This window comes from Salmo salar, chromosome ssa09 (genome assembly GCF_905237065.1).
Source record: "Salmo salar chromosome ssa09, Ssal_v3.1, whole genome shotgun sequence".
In the NCBI taxonomy this organism is placed as follows: domain Eukaryota; kingdom Metazoa; phylum Chordata; class Actinopteri; order Salmoniformes; family Salmonidae; genus Salmo; species Salmo salar.
In genome coordinates this window covers 44,254,877-44,275,121 of record NC_059450.1, presented here as the reverse complement: position 1 = coordinate 44,275,121, position 20,245 = coordinate 44,254,877, and the positions used below count along the sequence as shown (strand labels likewise).

General features: G+C 41.5%; 1 protein-coding gene across 1 annotated transcript in view; it reads left to right on the top strand.

The window, feature by feature from the left end:
* Positions 1 to 20,245, top strand: part of sntg2 (syntrophin, gamma 2) — a 132,667-nt gene that overhangs the window by 7,969 nt on the left and 104,453 nt on the right. The window contains exons 2-3 of the mRNA XM_014211539.2: positions 770 to 907; positions 14,135 to 14,191. Coding sequence (XP_014067014.2) covers positions 770 to 907; positions 14,135 to 14,191 — 195 coding nt within the window. The remainder of the gene's footprint in view (positions 1 to 769; positions 908 to 14,134; positions 14,192 to 20,245) is intronic.

Genomic DNA, 20,245 nt, shown 5'->3' with positions numbered 1-20,245 from the left:
TTAATGGTTAAGGTTATGGTTAAGGTTATTGTTAAGAGTTTGGGTTAGTGCTTTAGGTTAGGGGTTAAGGTTAGGGCTTAAAGTTAGGGTTAAGGTTATGGTTAAGAGTTAGGGTTAGTGGTTAGGTTTTAGGTTATGGTTAAAGCTAGGGTTAGGAGTTAGGTTAAAGGGTTAGCTAACATGCTAAGTAGTTGAAAAGTAGCTAAAATGCTAAAGTTGTCCGTGATGAGATCCGAACACACAACTTTTGGGTTGCCAGACATTCGCATATTGGGCCCACTTGTCCGTCCTGACCAACCACCCTCCTTCCATTTTTTTCCTTAAGTAACGTTCTGTCTTATGTAACCAAACATAACATCATACTATTTAAAAATGCAAAAAAGAGGTAACGCTGCTTTAGCATCAAGTAGGAAGACAAAGACAGGTCCTCATTAGACAAAAGGGTATAACTTATAGCGACCAAATGAAGTTGCAGCTGTGTAAAAACATAAAAAATCCAATTCTTCTAGCCCATTAGGGCAAAAAAGCAAGATATGGAACGACAAACAAGGCGTAGAAAGAATCCATGGAGGATATCATGTGAACAGAAGTAAAAGCACAACACTTTAGAGGGAAAGGAGAAAAAAAAGTTTGTCAAAAAAATACAAAAGCCTTTTTTTTTTTGTGAAGCAGCTCTTTGAGCTCCTGTTGTTAGTGAGAGAACTAGGTCACTATAGCAACACAGTAACTCAGGCAGGTAAAATGTAATTTTTTCTATCTATCTCAACAGACAAAATCTGGAATTGCCCTGCTGTATAACAAGGAGACCAGTAATACTTATGATGTCCGCCTAAAGCTGACAAAAGAGGTGTTGACCATACAGAAGCTGGATGTGGTTTGCACGAGAGGGGGTGACCGACAATTAAATGTAAGTACTGAGGCTTTACCTTGACATTAGGGGGTGGGTTTTCCCATACTTGGGTTAACCAGGCACACGTAACTAACACTTGAATCTCAAACTGGTATTTGTGCTCCTGTTACTCATTGTTCATTGACTTGAAATGACTTCAGTTCCGTTCACATTAATACCTATCCCCTGATGATGACGAGACCACAGCTGACTCAAGCTTTTCACATCCTGACACTGATGTGTATAGCTTACGATAGCTTATAGTTGGATGTAATGGGGACATGAAAGATGTGATTCACATTTAGCCTTAGTTGATATGCTTTGCGTCATACCTTTCTAAAGAAGCCACGCCCTCTTGTGTACATTCGTTTTAATATACTGTATTGAAAGTCTCTAAAATGGCAGGGGCGGATTGGCCATCTGGCAATTCTGGAAAATGGCAGATGGGCTGCACCATTTTTTGTTGGGTCTGTTAAGATTTACAAAGTCAAGTGTTTTATCATTTAGAAGAGATTATGGATAGTGAAACACGTAAAGGATGCCTAGAAAATGTAGAAAGAGCACATACTACATTGTCACAATTTTTTTTGGGGGGGCGGCTAAAACCAGGATTTTGGTCAAACAGTAAAATGCATTATCATCATGATTCCGGTAATGAAAGTGTCTGCCCTGCCCCTGTGCCTGTTCCCTCGCTTGGGCCTGCTGCTGTGATGAGTGAGCCACTCTCCCTTGATGCGCTCAATAATTTTTTTTGTTCTGATTAACTTTTCAAAATGGAATTGCGGGAAAAACACAGCTTTGGAAGCTTCCTCACCTTGTCCCTGACAAAGAAAGGATGGTCTCAGCTTTCTGTTTGTACAGTGCCTTCAGAACACAGGAGGTTGGTGGCACCTTAATTGGGGACGACGGGCTCGTGGTCGGAGCGGAATGATATCAAATACATCAAACATGAGGCCATTCCATTCTCTCCATTATGTAACCTTTATTTAAGAAGGTAAGTCAGTCAAGAACAAATTCTTATTTACAATGACTGCCTACACCAGCCAAACCCAGACGACGCTGGGCCAATTGTGCACCACCCTATGGGACTCACAATCACAGCCGGTTGTGATATAGCCTAGATATGAACCAGGGTGTCTGTAGTGATGCCTCTAGCGACTGAGATGCAGTGCCTTAGACCACAGCGCCACTCAGGAGCCCCATAAGAGTGTAAGCCCTGTCTAAGCCAGGGAAGGGGCGGAGGGGGGTTCTTACTAAGCTTTATGGAACTGTTTTAAGGTCATACCAAGGATTCAGCTATTTGACTTTGAATATTAGGACTTCTTGAATTATCAAAAAATATATAAAAAAGTATTTGATGAAACATTATTCACCTCAAATATAAAATATATTTGGATTTGTTTAACATTTCTTGGTTACTACTTGATTCCATATGCGTTATTTAATAGTTTTGATGTCTTAACTATTATTCTACAATGTAGAAAATAGTAAAAATAAAGAAAAACCATAGAATGAGTAGGTGTTCTAAAATTTTGGACTGGTACTGTATATATGTGTGTGTATGTGTGTGTATATATATACAGTTGAAGTCGGAAGTTTACATACACTTAGGTTGGAGTCATTATAACTCGTTTTTCAAACACTCTACAAATGTCTTGTTAACAAACTATAGTTTTGGCAAGTTGGTTAGGACATCTACTTTGTGCATGATACAAGTAATTTTTCCAACAATTGTTTACAGACAGATTCTTTCACTTATAAATCACTGTATCACAATTCCAGTGGGTCAGAAGTTTACATACACTAAGATGACTGTGCCTTTAAAAAGCTTAGGAAATTCCAGAAAATGATGTCATGGCTTTAGAAGCTTCTGATAGGCTAATTGATATAATTTGAGTCAATTGGAGGTGTACCTGTGGATGTATTTCAAAACCTACCTTAAAACTCAGTGCATCTTTGCTTGACATCATGGGAAAATCAAAAGAAATCAGCCAAGAACTCAGGAAAAAAATTGTAGACCTCCACAAGTCTGGTTAATTTCAAAACGCCTGAAGGTACCACGTTCAACTGTACAAACAATAGTACGCAAGTATAAACACAATGGGACCACGCAGCCATCATACAGCTCAGGAAGGAGACGCGTTTTGTTTCCTAGAGATGAACGTACTTTGATGCGAAAAGTGCAAATCAATCCCAGAACAACAGCAAAGGACCTCGTGCAGATGCTGGAGGCAACAGGTACAAAAGTATCTATATCCACAGTAAAAGGAGTCCTATATCGACATAACCTGAAAGGCCTCTCAGCAAGGAAGAAGCCACTGCTCCATAACCGCCATAAAAAAGCCAGACTAGGGTCTGCAACTGCACCTGGGGACAAAAATCATACTTTTTGGAGAAATGTCCTTTGGTCTGATGAAACAAAAATAGACCTGTTTGGCCATAATGACCATCGTTATGTTTGGAGGAAAAAGGGAGATGCTTGCAAGCCGAAGAACACCATCCCAACCGTGAAGCACAGGGGTGGCAGAATTATGTTGTGGGGGTGCTTTGCTGCAGGAGGGACTGGTGCACTTCACAAAATAGGTTGCATCATGAGGAGGAAAATTATGTGGATATATTGAAGCAACTTCTCAAGACATCAGTCAGGAAGTTAAAGCTTGGTCGAAAATGGGTCTTCCAAATGGACAATGACCCCAAGCATACTTCCAAAGTTGTGGCAAAATGGCTTAAGGACAACAAAGTCAAGGTATTGGAGTGGCCATCACAAAGCCCTGACCTCAATCCAATAGAAAATTTGTGGGCAGAACTGAGAAAGTGTGTGCGAACAAGGAGGCCTACAAACCTGACTCAGTTACACCAGCTCTGTCAGGAGGAATGGGCCAAAATTCACCCAACTTATTGTGGGAAGCTTTTTGAAGTCTACCCGAAATATTTCACCCAAATTAAACAATTTAAATGCAATGCTACCAAATACTAATTGAGTGTATGTATTCTTCTGACCCACTGGGAATGTGATGAAAGAAATAAAAGCTGAAATAAATCATTCTCTCTACTATTATTCTGACATTTCACATTCTTAAAATAAAGAGGTGATCCTAAGTGACTTAAAACCGGGAATTTTTACTAGGATTACATTTCAGACAATTGTGAAAAACGGAGTTTAAATGTATTTGGCTAAGGTGTATGTAAACTTCCGACTTCAACTGTATATATTCTGGACTCCTACGTTGCTCATCCTAATATTATATATTTCTTAATTCCATTCTTCTACTCCAGATTTGTGTGAATTGTTAAATATTACTGCATCTGCTATATGTGTGTATGCGACCAATACAATTTGATTTGATTTAAAATGTCAAAGTGGAATTATGTTGTTTTACATGTAGTCTACCTCTTCATTATGACAAGCCTAAATATGTTCAGGAGTAAACATTTGCATAACTAGTCACATAATAAGTTGCATGGACTCACTCTTTGTGCATTAATGGTGTTTAACATGATTTGTGAATGACTACATTATCTCTGTACCCCACACATACAATTGTCTGTAAGGTCTCTCAGTCGAGCAGTGAATTTCAAACACAGATTCAACCACAAAACCAGGGAGGTTTTCCAATGCCTCGTCAAGAAGGGCACCTATTGATAGATGTTATTAATGGTAAATGTATTAATTACACTTGGATGGTCTATCAATCAAATCAATCGATCAAATGCATTTATAAAGCCCTTTTTACATCAGCAGTTGTCACAAACTGCTTATACAGAAACCAAGCCTAAAAACCCAGAGAGTAAGCAATGCAGATGTTGAAACACAGTGGCTAGGAAAGTCTCCCAAAGGAGGCAGGAACCTAGGAAGAAACCTAGAGAGGAACCAGGCTCTGAGGGGTGGCCAGTCCTCTTCTGGCTCTTCCAGGTGTATATTATAAGAGTGCATGGCTATTAAGGCTAGATCGTTCTTCGAGATGTTCAAACGTTCATAGATGACCAGAAAGGTAAAATAATAATCACAGTGGCAACAGGTCAGCACCTCAGGAATAAATGTCAGTTGACTTGTCATAGCATTCAGAGGTCGAGACAGCATATATGTTAGAGAGAGAAAGAGAGAGAGAGGCAGAGAGGGACAGAGAGGGTCAAAACAGCTGGTCTGGGACAAAGTAGCGCGACCGGTGAACAGGTTAGGATTCCATAGCTGCAGGCAGAACAGTAAACACTGGATTAGCAGCATGACCAGGTGGACTGGGGATGGGGACAGCCAGGAGTCGTCAGGCCAGCTAGTCCTGAGCCATGGTCCTAGGGCTCAGGTCCTCCGGGAGTGGAGATAGAGAGAGAGAGAGAGATGGGAGAATTAGAGAGATTATACCTAAAATCACACAGGACACCAGATAAGACAGGGGAATTACACCAGATATAACTGACTGACCCTAGCCCCCCGGCACATAGACTATTGCAGCATAGATACTGGAGACTGAGACAGGGGGGGTCGGGGACACTGTGGCCCCGTACAAAGTTTTCCTGGGAAAGGGAAAATCAGACAAGATATAACCCCACCCACTTTGCCAAAGCACAGCCTCCACACCACCAAAAGGATATCAACAGACCACCAACTTACTACCCTGAGACAAGGCCGAGCATAGCCCACGAAATTCCCCCCCACTGCCCGAGGACATCAAAAAAGATCACGTCAGTGACTCAACCCACTCATGTTGAGTATAGTGAAAGACGCCTGGCATAACGTGATGCACCCCTCCCAGAGATGGCATGGGAGAGCACAAGCAAGCCAGTGACTCAGCCCCCGTAATAGGGTCAGAGGCAGAGAATCCCAGTGGAGAGAGGGTAGCCGGCCAGGCAGAGACCGCAAGGGTGGTTCGTCACTCCAGTGCCTTGCCGTTCACCTTCACACGCTGGACCAGACAACACTCAATCATAGGACCTACTGAAGAGATGAGTCTTCAGTAAGGACTTAAAGGTTGAGACTGAGTCTGCCTCTCTCACATAGATTGGCAGACCATTCCATAAAAATGTAGCTTTATGGAAGAAAGCCATGCCTCCAGCTCTTTGCTTAGAAATTCTAAGAACATTAAGGAGGCCTGCATTTTGTGAATGTAGCATACGTGTACGTATGTACGGCACGACCAAATCGGCAAGATAGGTAGGAGCAAGTCCATGTAATGCTTGGTAGGTTAGCGGTAAAACCTTGAAATCAGCCCTAGGCTTAACAGAAAGCCAGAGGCTAGAACTGAAGTAATATGATAATTTTGGGGGGTTCTAGTCAAGATTCTAACAGCGATATTTAGCACGAGCTGAAGTTTATTTAGCGCCTTATCCAGGTAGACAAGGAGAGGAGCATTGCAGTAGTCTAATGTTATGTGACATTAGCATGGATTAGATTTTCTGCATTATTTTTGGTAAAGAGTGTCCGATTTTTTTCAATGTTACGAACATGTAAAAAGGCTGCTCCTAAAATATTTTGAATATGTTCGTCAAAAGAGATATCAGGATCCAGAGTAACGCCAATGTCCTTCAAAGTTTTATTTGAGATGACTGTACATCCATCAAGATTCATCAGATCCGACAGAAGATTTCTTTTTCTTGGGACCTAGAACTAGCATCACTGTTTTGTCCGAGTTTAAAAGTAGAACATGTGCCGCCATCCACTTCCTTATGTCTGAAACACAGGATTCCAGGGTAGGTGATTTTGGAGCTTCACCATGTTTCATCAAAATGTACAGCTGTGTGTCATCTGCATAGCAGTGAAAGTTGACATTGTGTTTCCAAATACTCCCAATCATTACATAGGTACGCTGCGTCCTTCCTAACTCAGTTGCCGGAGAGTAAGGAAACAGCTGAGGGATTTCACCATGATGCCAATTGTAAGGGGTGCGTACTGGCGGCAGAGAAGTCAGGTGCAGGAGAGCAAAGCTGATTTACAACGGCACAGTTTAATAAATAAAACCACCGTAAACAGTACAATAAATCAATGGGTAAAACCCGTCACACACCAGCATAAGATGCACAAGCACTACAATAAACAATACCGGACAAGGACATGGGGGGGAACAGAGGGTTAAATACACAACATGTAATGATGGGATTGAAACCAGGTGTGTGGGAAGACAAGACAAAACAAATGGAAAATTAAAAGTGGATCGGCGATGGCTAGAAGACCGGTGACGTCGACCGCCGAACGTCACCCGAACAAGGAGAGGGACCGACATTTCGAAGGAAGTCGTGACACCAATGGTGACTTTAAAACAATTACATAGTTTAATGGCTGTGATAGAAGAAAACTGAGGATGGATCAACAAAATTGTAGTTACTCCACAATACTAACCTAATTGACAGAGTGACAAGAAGGAAGCCTGTACACAAACAAAAAAATATTCCAAAACATGCATCCTGTTTGCAACAAGGCACCAATGTAATACTGCTAAATATTTATACTTTGATTTACTGAGTACCGTTCTCCATATTTTCAAACATAGTGGCGTCTGCATCGTGTTAAGAATATGCTTGTAATCATTAAGGACTGGGGAGTTTTTCAGGATAAAAAAAGAAACAGAATGGAGCTAAGCACAGAGGAAAACCTGGTTCAGTCTGCTTTCCACCAGACACTGGGAGATTAATTCACCTTTCAGTAATAAAATAACCTAAAACACAAGGCCAAATCCACTCTGGAGTTGCTTACCAAAAAGACAGTGAATGTTCCTTAGTGGCCGAGTTACAGTTTTGACTTAAATCTACTTGAAAATCTATGACAAGACCTGAAATGGTTGTCTAGCAATGATCAACAACCAATTTGACAGAGCTTGAAGTTTTTAAAATAATAAAAAGCAAGTATTGTACAATCCTGTTGTGGATATATTTTAGTAATTTATCCAGAAAGACTCACATCTGTAATCGCTGCCGAAGGTGATTCTAACATGTATTACCTAAGGAGGTTGAATACTTATCTAATCAAGATATATTAGTCTTTAATTTTTCATGGATTATTTACAAATGTTCGAATTTTTCCTTTTACTTTGAAATTACAGAGTCTTCTGTGTAGATCGTTGACAAAAAAGTACAATTAAATACATTTTAATCGCACTTTTTAATACAACAAAATGTGGAAAAATTCAAGGGGTGTGAATACTTTCTGAAGGAACCGTATACTTCATATTTCTCAACTCTCAATATTTAGCTCAATAGCAACTATTTTAAAACTAAGGTATTTGAAATGGCTTTGAGATATGGAGCGGTGCACATTCTAAATCCTCACCGGCCATTGCGAGGGCATAAGCCTACAATTGCAAAGTTATTTTTAACATTTACTGTTGGATGAAAACATGGCTACTAGCAGTGGGTATTATATTTAGAGTTAGAGATCTAGATTAAGGATGAAATGGTTACCGGTTTCACGATAAACCACGGTAACGTTCCAGACGGTTTGTATTACCGTTTCAAATGTTAATTATCATTAAAACCGTGGTTTGAAAAACTCACGGTAAATAGTGTCCAGCATCAACCAAAGTTAGCAACAGTCTAATGCAGACGCAGCATGCAACGTGGGTTTTGTTTTGTGTGAAAACATGGAGGAAGGCAGTGATAGCGCTCGGGAGATTTTTCAGCCTTCAAAGAGGACCAAATCTGAAGTGTGGTAGTATTTTGGGTTTTGCAAGAGTGCTGAGGGAAACTTAATCGAAGATGATCACCCTGTCTGCAGAATATGCAAAAAAAAAGAAAACGCACTTCAAATCTCTTGAGTCATCTTCGTGACCACCACCCGCTACTTTAAGTGAATGTAAGGTAAGTTAACTTTTAGCTCAATGCATGATGTGGGGATTTTGGAATGGGGGAAAATGTAATGGTTTGTCTGTCTAACTTGCTAATAGCTTGTCAATAATGTAAACTGAAGCTTTCAGTGTTACCTACTCTTGTAAAACACTACACGTTGTTCTGCTGCTGTATGGGTCGTGTGTCCGCAGACTCTATTCACCCATTGCACATGATAACACGTTATGTAGTTTAGTCACCCAACCAACATATTCTGTTGATTTAAAATCCGGCAGTCATTGACTTGGTTGTAAAAGTGTTCCAACAGCAAGCATTTAAAAAGGCAGGCTACTTATGCATCCACTTCAAAAAATACTCAGGATCTCACTGCAGCCCTTTCATATTACATTACAAAGGACATGATGCCATTTCATATTGTTGAGAGGCCTGACTTTCTGAGGCTGATGAAGGCTCCCGTGCCTCACTAAAAAGTGCCATCACGAACATTATTTTCCAAGCCTGAAATCCCAAACCTGTACAACCAGGTTAAAACTGATGTTGGAAAAAGTTTTGCTCAAGGCACATGGTTTTCTGCAGCTACTCACTTCTGGACCAGTGAAAGCAGGGGATGGTCAACTCTACATCAGCTTCACTATCCATTACCTCACCCCAGACTGGCAACTGGAATCAAACTGCCTGGAAACACAGTTCTTCCCAGAAGATCACTGGGCTCACAACATCAGAGAGTTTTTTGAGAATATTTTGGGAAAGTGGGGAGGATCAACAAAGACCTGGTCTACATAACCACAGACAACGCAACAAACATGATCAAGGCTTTTGAAGAATTCCCCGATCTGTGGCTTGGGTGTTTGGCCATCATTTGAACCTGACCATCTCAAAGGCTCTGAAAATTCAGAGAGTTGACACAGCAGTCAAGGCCAGCCGTCATCTGGTCCAAGGCTTCTCACGGAGCTGGAAGAGAAGGAGAGAACTGAGACAAAAGCAAGTTGCCCTTAACATGCCACAGAAGGTTCTGATCCATGATGTGGTGACCCGATGGGGATTGACACAGAAGATGATTGAGTGTTTCCTCAGCCAACAGGAGCCAGTCTGTGCGAAACACTGGCTGGAGAAAGAGGAACATGGCATCTGATGCCCAAGGATGCCGACATAAGTGTCATGGAGAAACCGTGCCATTTCCTTGAACCTCTGAGCAAGTTTACAGATGCACTTGCCTCAGAAACATGAGTGACACTGTCAGCCATCAAGCCTGTTCTGGACCACATCACCCGTGATGTTCTGGTGGAAAAGAATACGGAGCCATCCCTGACCAAGGAGATGAAAAGGGTAATGAGAGAAAACCTTAACAACAGATACACAGAGAAGGCAAAGAGAGTCATGCACATGGCTTGTTTCATTGACCTCCACTTCAAAATGAGCTTTTTAGATGAGCCTGATGCTGCAAAAGTTGACACTGACAGCTGTATCCAGGAGGCCTTGAAGCTGGCAGCTGCACAAGTCAGGGAAGAACCACAAAGCACCAGCAGCACCTCCACCACCAACACCCCCACAGTGGCATCAGAGGAGAAAGGCCTGGCTGGGTTGCTGAGAAAGATTACCTCAACAAGGCAGCAGAGAGGTGAAGAGGGTCAGATTCTGACCCCCCCCCCCAGAAGACAGGGGGAAAGAAGAGATCAAGGTCAACCTGTCTCTGCCACCCATTCCAGCAGAAGATGATCCACTGGTGTGGTGGAGGGACCCCACCCATTCCAGCAGAAGAGGATCCACTGGTGTGGTGGAGGGACCCCACCCATTCCAGCAGAAGAGGATCCACTGGGGTGGTGGAGGGGCCCCATCCATTCCAGCAGAAGATGATCCACTGGTGTAGTGGAGGGACCCCACCCATTCCAGCAGAAGAGGATCCACTGGGGTGGTGGAGGGGCCCCACCCATTACAGCAGAAGAGGATCCACTGGTGTGGTGGAGGGACCCCACCCATTCCAGCAGAAGATGATCCATTGGTGTGGTGGAGGGACCCCACCCATTCCAGCAGAAGATGATCCACTGGTGTGGTGGAGGGACCCCACCCATTCCAGCAGAAGATGATCCACTGGTGTGGTGGAGGGACCCCACCCATTCCAGCAGAAGAGGATTCACTGGTGTGGTGAAGGGACCCTGCACCAGAGCTGCCTCACCTTGCCAGGGTTGCCAGGAAGTTTTTGTGTATCCCAGCAACCAGCGTGCCATCAGAGAGAGAGTTCAGTGCCAGCGGGCACATTGTCTCCCCTCGCAGATCACTACTTAAACAGGACAAAGTAAATATGCTGCCATTTTTACATTTCAATCTCAAGTGAACAAAGATACATACAGTGGGGGAAAAAAGTATTTGATATTATTTCCCTCATTAAAATGCAAATAAATGTTGACATTTTTTACATGCGTTTTTCTGGATATTTTTGTTGTTATTCTGTCTCTCACTGTTCAAATAAACCTACCATTAAAATTATAGACTGATCCTTTCTTTATCAGTGGGCAAACGTACAAAATCAGCAGGGGATCAAATAATTTTTTCCCCCACTGTACATACAGGATGTTAGACCAGCAGCACCTTATATCTTTATGAAGGAGAGAACATACATACAGGATGTTAGGCCAGCAGCACCTTATTTATTTATGAAGGAGAGAACGGACATACAATCAGTGCTGTTCATTTGATTTGTTTACATATTTTGTGTTATTTTAATGTCTACACCTGCACATTGGATTTGTTTACATATGGTTGTATTGTTCTTACATTCACATTTGCTTTACTTGCTTTTATATGCACATTTGATTTGCTTAAGGTTGTGTTCATTAAAACCTGCACTAGGGAAACTTTTACGTCTCATGGACACATGGTGCCATCTTTAATGTTAATGATATTATTTTAATGTTTATGCACACAAAAAGTGCATAATGATGGTAATGTTGTTTGTTGGTTTTCAATATAAAACGTGGTGAAATGATTTCAGTGTATCAGAACTTTTTTGAACATTTCCAGCACGTTTAACAATACCGCGATAATACTGATAACCGTGATCATTTTGGTCACTATAATCGTGATAAGAAATGTTCATACCATTTCATCTCTAATCTAGATAGTGTGTTTTGAGTTTACACTTTCTAAGGTGTTGAACCCAACATGAATTAGCCTATGATATTAGTTAGTCCACATATAGATATACACCACCGTTCAAAAGTTTGGGGTCACTGAGAAATGTCCTTTTTTTTTCCTTTTTTTTTCCATTAAAATAACATAACATTTATCAGAAATACAGTGTAGACATTGTTGATATTGTAAATCACTATTGTAGCTGGAAACGGCAGATTTTTTTATGGAATATCAACACTGGTCACGATAACAACACCCACCCATAGCATGCGCTCCAGCAGGTATATCTCACTGGTCATCCCCAAAGCCAACACTTACTTTGGCTGCCTTTCCTTCCAGTTCTCTGCTGCCAGTGACTGGAACGAATTGCAAAAATCACTGAAGCTGAAAACGTATATTTCCCTCACTAACTTTAAACATCAGCTATCCGAGCAGCTAACCGATCGCTGCAGCTGTACATAGCCCATCTGTATATAGCCCATCCAACTACCTACCTCATCCCCATATTGTTTTTATTTACTTTTCTGCTCTTTTGCACACCAGTATTTCTACTTGCACATCACCATCTGCTCATCTATCACTCCAGTGTTAATTTGCTAAATTGTAATTACTTCGCTACTATGGCCCATTTATTGCCTTACCTCGTCACGGCATTTTCACACACTGTATATAGACTTTCTTTTTTCTATTGTGTTATTGACTGTACGCTGGTTTATTCCATGTGTAACTCTGTGTTGTTGTTTGTGTCGCACTGCTTTGCTCTTGGCCAGGTCGCAGTTGTAAATGAGAACTTGTTCTCAACTGGCCTACCTGGTTAAATAAAGGTGAAATAGGGCCATTATCAGCAACCATCACTCCTGTGTTCCAATGGCACGTTGTGTTAGCTAATCCAGGTTTATCATTTTAAAAGGCTTATTGATCATTAGAAAACCCTTTTGCAATTATGTTAGCACAGCTGAAAACTGTTGTGCTGATTTAAAGAAGCAATAAAGCTGGCCCTCTTTAGACTAGTTGAGTATCTGGAGCATCAGCGTTTGTGGGTTCGATTACAGGCTCAAAATGGCCATAAACAAAGTACTTTCTTCTGAAACTTGTCAGTCTATTCTTGTTCTGAGAAACGAAGGCTATTCCATGCGAGAAATTGCCAAGAAACTGAAGATCAAGTACAACGCTTTGTACTACTCCCTTTACAGAACGGCGCAAACTGGCTCTAACCAGACTAGAAAGAGGAGTGGGAGGCCCCATTGCACAAGAGGACAAGTACATGAGAGTGTCTAGTTTGAGAAACAGACGCCTCACAAGTCATCAACTGGCAGCTTCATTAAATAGTACCCGCAAAACACCAGTCTCAACGTCAACAGAGTAGAGGCGAGTATGGGATGCTGGCCTTCTAGGCAGTGTTCCTCTGTCCAGTGTCTGTGTTCTTTTGCCCATCTCAATCTTTTATTTTTAATGGCCAGTCTGAGACATGGCTTTTTCTTTGCAACTCTGCCTAGAAGGCCAGCATCCCAGATTCGCCTTTTCACTGTTGACGTTGAGACTGGTGTAAACTTATACAATCACTGTATAAGTTTACACATCAAATATCTTGATTCATGCATTCCTGCTTGGATGTTAAATGAAGCAACTTGTTTCTTGAATAACTCAGTTGTTTATTCTTTACACTTCTTAAAGTTTGATTCTTTATGAATTGGATTCGTAACATATCATACCATTTGTTTATTTTTTGCAGGACATAACATATCATATGAAATTGATGACATACTGTAGTACACAATTGGATGGAAAAGTTAGTGGAACCAGTGACACCAGGGGAAAATGTTAGTCAGGATCCCTGTAATAGTAATTAAAGGGATACTTCGGGATTTTGGCAATGAGGCCCTTTATCTACTTGTCCAGATTCAGATGAACTCATGGATACCATTTTTATGTCTCTGTGTCCAGTATTAACGTTAGAGGTAGTTTCGCCAGCCAATGCTAACTAGCGTTAGCGCAATGACTGGAAGTCTATGGGTATCTACTAGCATTCTAAACTACTTCTACCTTCCTTCATACTGGACACAAATACATAAAAATGGTATCCGGTGGGAGTTGGCAGCATGCGCTGTGATATGGGCTGGTGTGGATAAAGTGCCAGGGCCGAATTCTTGTCCCAGTCCACCCCTCATAAGAAGCTGTTACTGCGTTCTTTATGTTTTTCTATGGAGGCATGCTGTATCTTTCAATGTTATGGTTTTGATCGTAAAGACTATCAACTGGAAAATTAGCATCACAGTGTTACACTCCAAACTTGTTTCAACATTTCAATATTATTTTACCAAGGTCAATTCCCATTTTTTAAAGCACAGAACTGTCGTACTCCGAAGACAGGCAGCTGGAGGACTGGGTCTAAGCATCAAAGTAAGTTGTTCGTTTTCATAAATAAAAATATTGGGCCTTTATTAGGAGATTTGAATGCATACATGGTATAGATGAGGAAGTTCCTGTTACTGTGTCTGCTAGATCAACATGGTATAGATGAGGAAGTTCCTGTTACTGTGTCTGCTAGATCAACATGGTATAGATGAGGAAGTTCCTGTTACTGTCTGTTACTGTGTCTGCTAGATCAACATAGTATAGATGAGGAAGTTCCTGTTACTGTGTCTGCTAGATCAACATGGTATAGATGAGGAAGTTCCTGTTACTGTCTGTTACTGTGTCTGCTAGATCAACATAGTATAGATGAGGAAGTTCCTGTTACTGTGTCTGCTAGATCAACATGGTATAGATGAGGAAGTTCCTGTTACTGTCTGTTACTGTGTCTGCTAGATCAACATGGTTTAGATGAGGAAGTTCCTGTTACTGTGTCTGCTAGATCAACATAGTATAGATGAGGAAGTTCCTGTTACTGTCTGTTACTGTGTCTGCTAGATCAACATGGTATAGATGAGGAGGTTCCTGTTACTGTCTGTTACTGTGTCTGCTAGATCAACATGGTATAGATGAGGAAGTTTCTGTTACTGTGTCTGCTAGATCAACACGGTATAGATGAGGAAGTTCCTGTTACTGTGTCTGCTAGATCAACATGGTATAGATGAGGAAGTTCCTGTTACTGTCTGTTACTGTGTCTGCTAGATACACATGGTATAGATGAGGAAGTTCCTGTTACTGTATGTTACTGTGTCTGCTAGATCAACATGGTATAGATGAGGAAGTTCCTGTTACTGTGTCTGCTAGATCAACATGGTATAGATGAGGGAGTTCCTGTTACTGTGTCTGCTAGATGAACATGGTATAGATGCGGAAGTTCCTGTTACTGTCTGTTACTGTGTCTGCTAGATCAACACGGTATAGATGAGGAAGTACCTGTTACTCTGTCTGTTACTGTGTCTGCCAGATCAACACGGTATAGATGAGGAAGTTCCTGTTACTGTCTGTTACTGTGTCTGCTAGATCAACATGGTATAGATGAGGAAGTTCCTGTTACTGTGTCTGCTAGATCAACATGGTATACATGAGGAAGTTCCTGTTACTGTGTCTGCTAGATCAACATGGTATAGATGAGGAAGTTCATATTACTGTCTGTTACTGTGTCTGCTAGATCAACATGGTATAGATGAGGAAGTTCCTGTTACTGTGTCTGCTAGATCAACATAGTATAGATGAGTAAGTTCCTGTTACTGTCTGTTACTGTGTCTGCTAGATCAACATGGTATAGATTTGGAGGTTCCTGTTACTGTCTGTTACTGTGTCTGCTAGATCAACATGGTATAGATGAGGAAGTACCTGTTACTGTGTCTGCTAGATCAACACGGTATAGATGAGGAAGTTCCTGTTACTGTGTCTGCTAGATCAACATAGTATAGATGAGGAAGTACCTGTTACTCTGTCTGTTACTGTGTCTGCCAGATCAACACAGTATAGATGAGGAAGTTCATGTTACTGTCTGTTACTGTGTCTGCTAGATACACATGGTATAGATGAGGAAGTTCCTGTTACTGTATGTTACTGTGTCTGCTAGATCAACATGGTATAGATGAGGAAGTTCCTGTTACTGTGTCTGCTAGATCAACATGGTATAGATGAGGGAGTTCCTGTTACTGTGTCTGCTAGATGAACATGGTATAGATGCGGAAGTTCCTGTTACTGTCTGTTACTGTGTCTGCTAGATCAACACGGTATAGATGAGGAAGTACCTGTTACTCTGTCTGTTACTGTGTCTGCCAGATCAACACGGTATAGATGAGGAAGTTCCTGTTACTGTCTGTTACTGTGTCTGCTAGATCAACATGGTATAGATGAGGAAGTTCCTGTTACTGTGTCTGCTAGATCAACATGGTATAGATGAGGAAGTTCCTGTTACTGTCTGTTACTGTGTCTGCTAGATCAACATGGTATAGATGAGGAAGTTCCTGTTACTGTGTCTGCTAGATCAACATGGTATAGATGAGGAAGTTCATATTACTGTCTGTTACTGTGTCTGCTAGATCAACATGGTATAGATGAGGAAGTTCCTGTTACTGTGTCTGCTAGATCAACATAGTATAGATGAGGAAGTTCCTGTTACTGTCTGTTACTGTGTCTGCTAGATCAACATGGTTTAGATGAGGAAGTTCCTGTTACTGTGTTAGTCTGCTAGATCAACATAGTATAGATGAGGAAGTTCCTGTTACTGTCTGTTACTGTGTCTGCTAGATCAACATGGTATAGATGAGGAAGTTCCTGTTACTGTCTGTTACTGTGTCTGCTAGATCAACATGGTATAGATGAGGAAGTTTCTGTTACTGTGTCTGCTAGATCAACACGGTATAGATGAGGAAGTTCCTGTTACTGTGTCTGCTAGATCAACATGGTATAGATGAGGAAGTTCCTGTTACTGTCTGTTACTGTGTCTGCTAGATCCACATGGTATAGATGAGGAAGTTCCTGTTACTGTTTTACTGTGTCTGCTAGATCAACATGGTATAGATGAGGAAGTTCCTGTTACTGTGTCTGCTAGATCAACATGGTATAGATGAGGGAGTTCCTGTTACTGTGTCTGCTAGATGAACATGGTATAGATGAGGAAGTTCCTGTTACTGTCTGTTACTGTGTCTGCTAGATCAACACGGTATAGATGAGGAAGTACCTGTTACTCTGTCTGTTACTGTGTCTGCCAGATCAACACGGTATAGATGAGGAAGTTCCTGTTACTGTCTGTTACTGTGTCTGCTAGATCAACATGGTATAGATGAGGAAGTTCCTGTTACTGTGTCTGCTAGATCAACATGGTATACATGAGGAAGTTCCTGTTACTGTGTCTGCTAGATCAACATGGTATAGATGAGGAAGTTCCTGTTACTGTCTGTTACTGTGTCTGCTAGATCAACATGGTATAGATGAGGAAGTTCCTGTTACTGTGTCTGCTAGATCAACATGGTATAGATGAGTAAGTTCCTGTTACTGTCTGTTACTGTGTCTGCTAGATCAACATGGTATAGATTAGGAGGTTCCTGTTACTGTCTGTTACTGTGTCTGCTAGATCAACATGGTATAGATGAGGAAGTTCCTGTTACTGTGTCTGCTAGATCAACATGGTATAGATGAGGAAGTTCCTGTTACTGTGTCTGCTAGATCAACATGGTATAGATGAGGAAGTTCCTGTTACTCTGTCTGTTACTGTGTCTGCCAGATCAACACGGTATAGATGAGGAAGTTCATGTTACTGTCTGTTACTGTGTCTGCTAGATCCACATGGTATAGATGAGGAAGTTCCTGTTACTGTATGTTACTGTGTCTGCTAGATCAACATGGTATAGATGAGGAAGTTCCTGTTACTGTGTCTGCTAGATCAACATGGTATAGATGAGGGAGTTCCTGTTACTGTGTCTGCTAGATCAACATGGTATAGATGCGGAAGTTCCTGTTACTGTCTGTTACTGTGTCTGCTAGATCAACACGGTATAGATGAGGAAGTACCTGTTACTCTGTCTGTTACTGTGTCTGCCAGATCAACACGGTATAGATGAGGAAGTTCCTGTTACTGTCTGTTACTGTGTCTGCTAGATCAACATGGTATAGATGAGGAAGTTCCTGTTACTGTGTCTGCTAGATCAACATGGTATAGATGAGGAAGTTCCTGTTACTGTCTGTTACTGTGTCTGCTAGATCAACATGGTATAGATGAGGAAGTTCCTGTTACTGTGTCTGCTAGATCAACATGGTATAGATGAGGAAGTTCATATTACTGTCTGTTACTCTGTCTGCTAGATCAACATGGTATAGATGAGGAAGTTCCTGTTACTGTGTCTGCTAGATCAACATAGTATAGATGAGTAAGTTCCTGTTACTGTCTGTTACTGTGTCTGCTAGATCAACATGGTATAGATTTGGAGGTTCCTGTTACTGTCTGTTACTGTGTCTGCTAGATCAACATGGTATAGATGAGGAAGTACCTGTTACTGTGTCTGCTAGATCAACACGGTATAGATGAGGAAGTTCCTGTTACTGTGTCTGCTAGATCAACATAGTATAGATGAGGAAGTTCCTGTTACTCTGTCTGCTAGATCAACACGGTATAGATGAGGAGGTTCCTGTTACTGTGTCTGCTAGATCAACATGGTATAGATGAGGAAGTTCCTGTTACTGTCTGTTACTGTGTCTGCTAGATCAACATAGTATAGATGAGGAAGTCCCTGTTACTGTGTCTGCTAGATCAACATGGTATAGATGAGGAAGTTCCTGTTACTGTCTGTTACTGTGTCTGCTAGATCAACATAGTATAGATGAGGAAGTTCCTGTTACTGTGTCTGCTAGATCAACATGGTATAGATGAGGAAGTTCCTGTTACAGTGTGTGCTAGATCAACATGGTATAGATGAGGAAGTTCCTGTTACTGTGTCTGCTAGATCAACATGGTATAGATGAGGAAGTTCCTGTTACTGTGTCTGCTAGATCAACATAGTATAGATGAGGAAGTTCCTGTTACTGTCTGTTACTGTGTCTGCTATATCAACATGGTATAGAGGTGGAAGTTCCTGTTACTGTGTCTGCTAGATCAACATGGTATAGATGAGGAAGTTCCTGTTACTGTGTCTGCTAGATCAACACGGTATAGATGAGGAAGTTCCTGTTACTGTGTCTGCTAGATCAACATGGTATAGATGAGGGCTGTTCCTGTTACTGTGTCTGCTAGATGAACATGGTATAGATGAGGAAGTTCCTGTTACTGTCTGTTACTGTGTCTGCTAGATCAACACGGTATAGATGAGGAAGTACCTGTTACTCTGTCTGTTACTGTGTCTGCCAGATCAACACGGTATAGATGAGGAAGTTCCTGTTACTGTCTGTTACTGTGTCTGCTAGATCAACATGGTATAGATGAGGAAGTTCCTGTTACTGTGTCTGCTAGATCAACATGGTATAGATGAGGAAGATCCTGTTACTGTGTCTGCTAGATCAACATGGTATAGATGAGGAAGTTCCTGTTACTGTGTCTGCTAGATCAACACGGTATAGATGAGGAAGTTCCTGTTACTGTGTCTGCTAGATCAACATGGTATAGATGAGGGCTGTTCCTGTTACTGTGTCTGCTAGATGAACATGGTATAGATGAGGAAGTTCCTGTTACTGTCTGTTACTGTGTCTGCTAGATCAACACGGTATAGATGAGGAAGTACCTGTTACTCTGTCTGTTACTGTGTCTGCCAGATCAACACGGTATAGATGAGGAAGTTCCTGTTACTGTCTGTTACTGTGTCTGCTAGATCAACATGGTATAGATGAGGAAGTTCCTGTTACTGTGTCTGCTAGATCAACATGGTATAGATGAGGAAGATCCTGTTACTGTGTCTGCTAGATCAACATAGTATAGATGAGGAAGTTCCTGTTACTGTCTGTTACTGTGTCTGCTAGATCAACATGGTATAGATGAGGAAGTTCCTGTTACTGTGTCTGCTAGATCAACATGGTATAGATGAGGAAGTTCCTGTTACTGTGTCTACTAGATCAACACGGTATATATGAGGAAGTTCCTGTTACTGTGTCTGCTAGATCAACACGGTATAGATGAGGAGGTTCCTGTTACTGTGTCTGCTAGATCAACACGGTATAGATGAGGAAGTTCCTGTTACTGTGTCTGCTAGATCAACACGGTATAGATGAGGAGGTTCCTTTTACTGTGTCTGCTAGATCAACATGGTATAGATGAGGAAGTCCCTGTTACTGTCTGTTACTGTGTCTGCTAGATCAACATAGTATAGATGAGGAAGGTCCTGTTACTGTGTCTGCTAGATCAACATGGTATAGATGAGGAAGTTCCTGTTACTGTGTCTGCTAGATCAACATTGTATAGATGAGGGAGTTCTTGTTACTGTGTCTGCTAGATGAAAATGGTATAGATGAGGAAGTTCCTGTTACTGTCTGTTACTGTGTCTGCTAGATCAACACGGTATAGATGAGGAAGTACCTGTTACTCTGTCTGTTACTGTGTCTGCC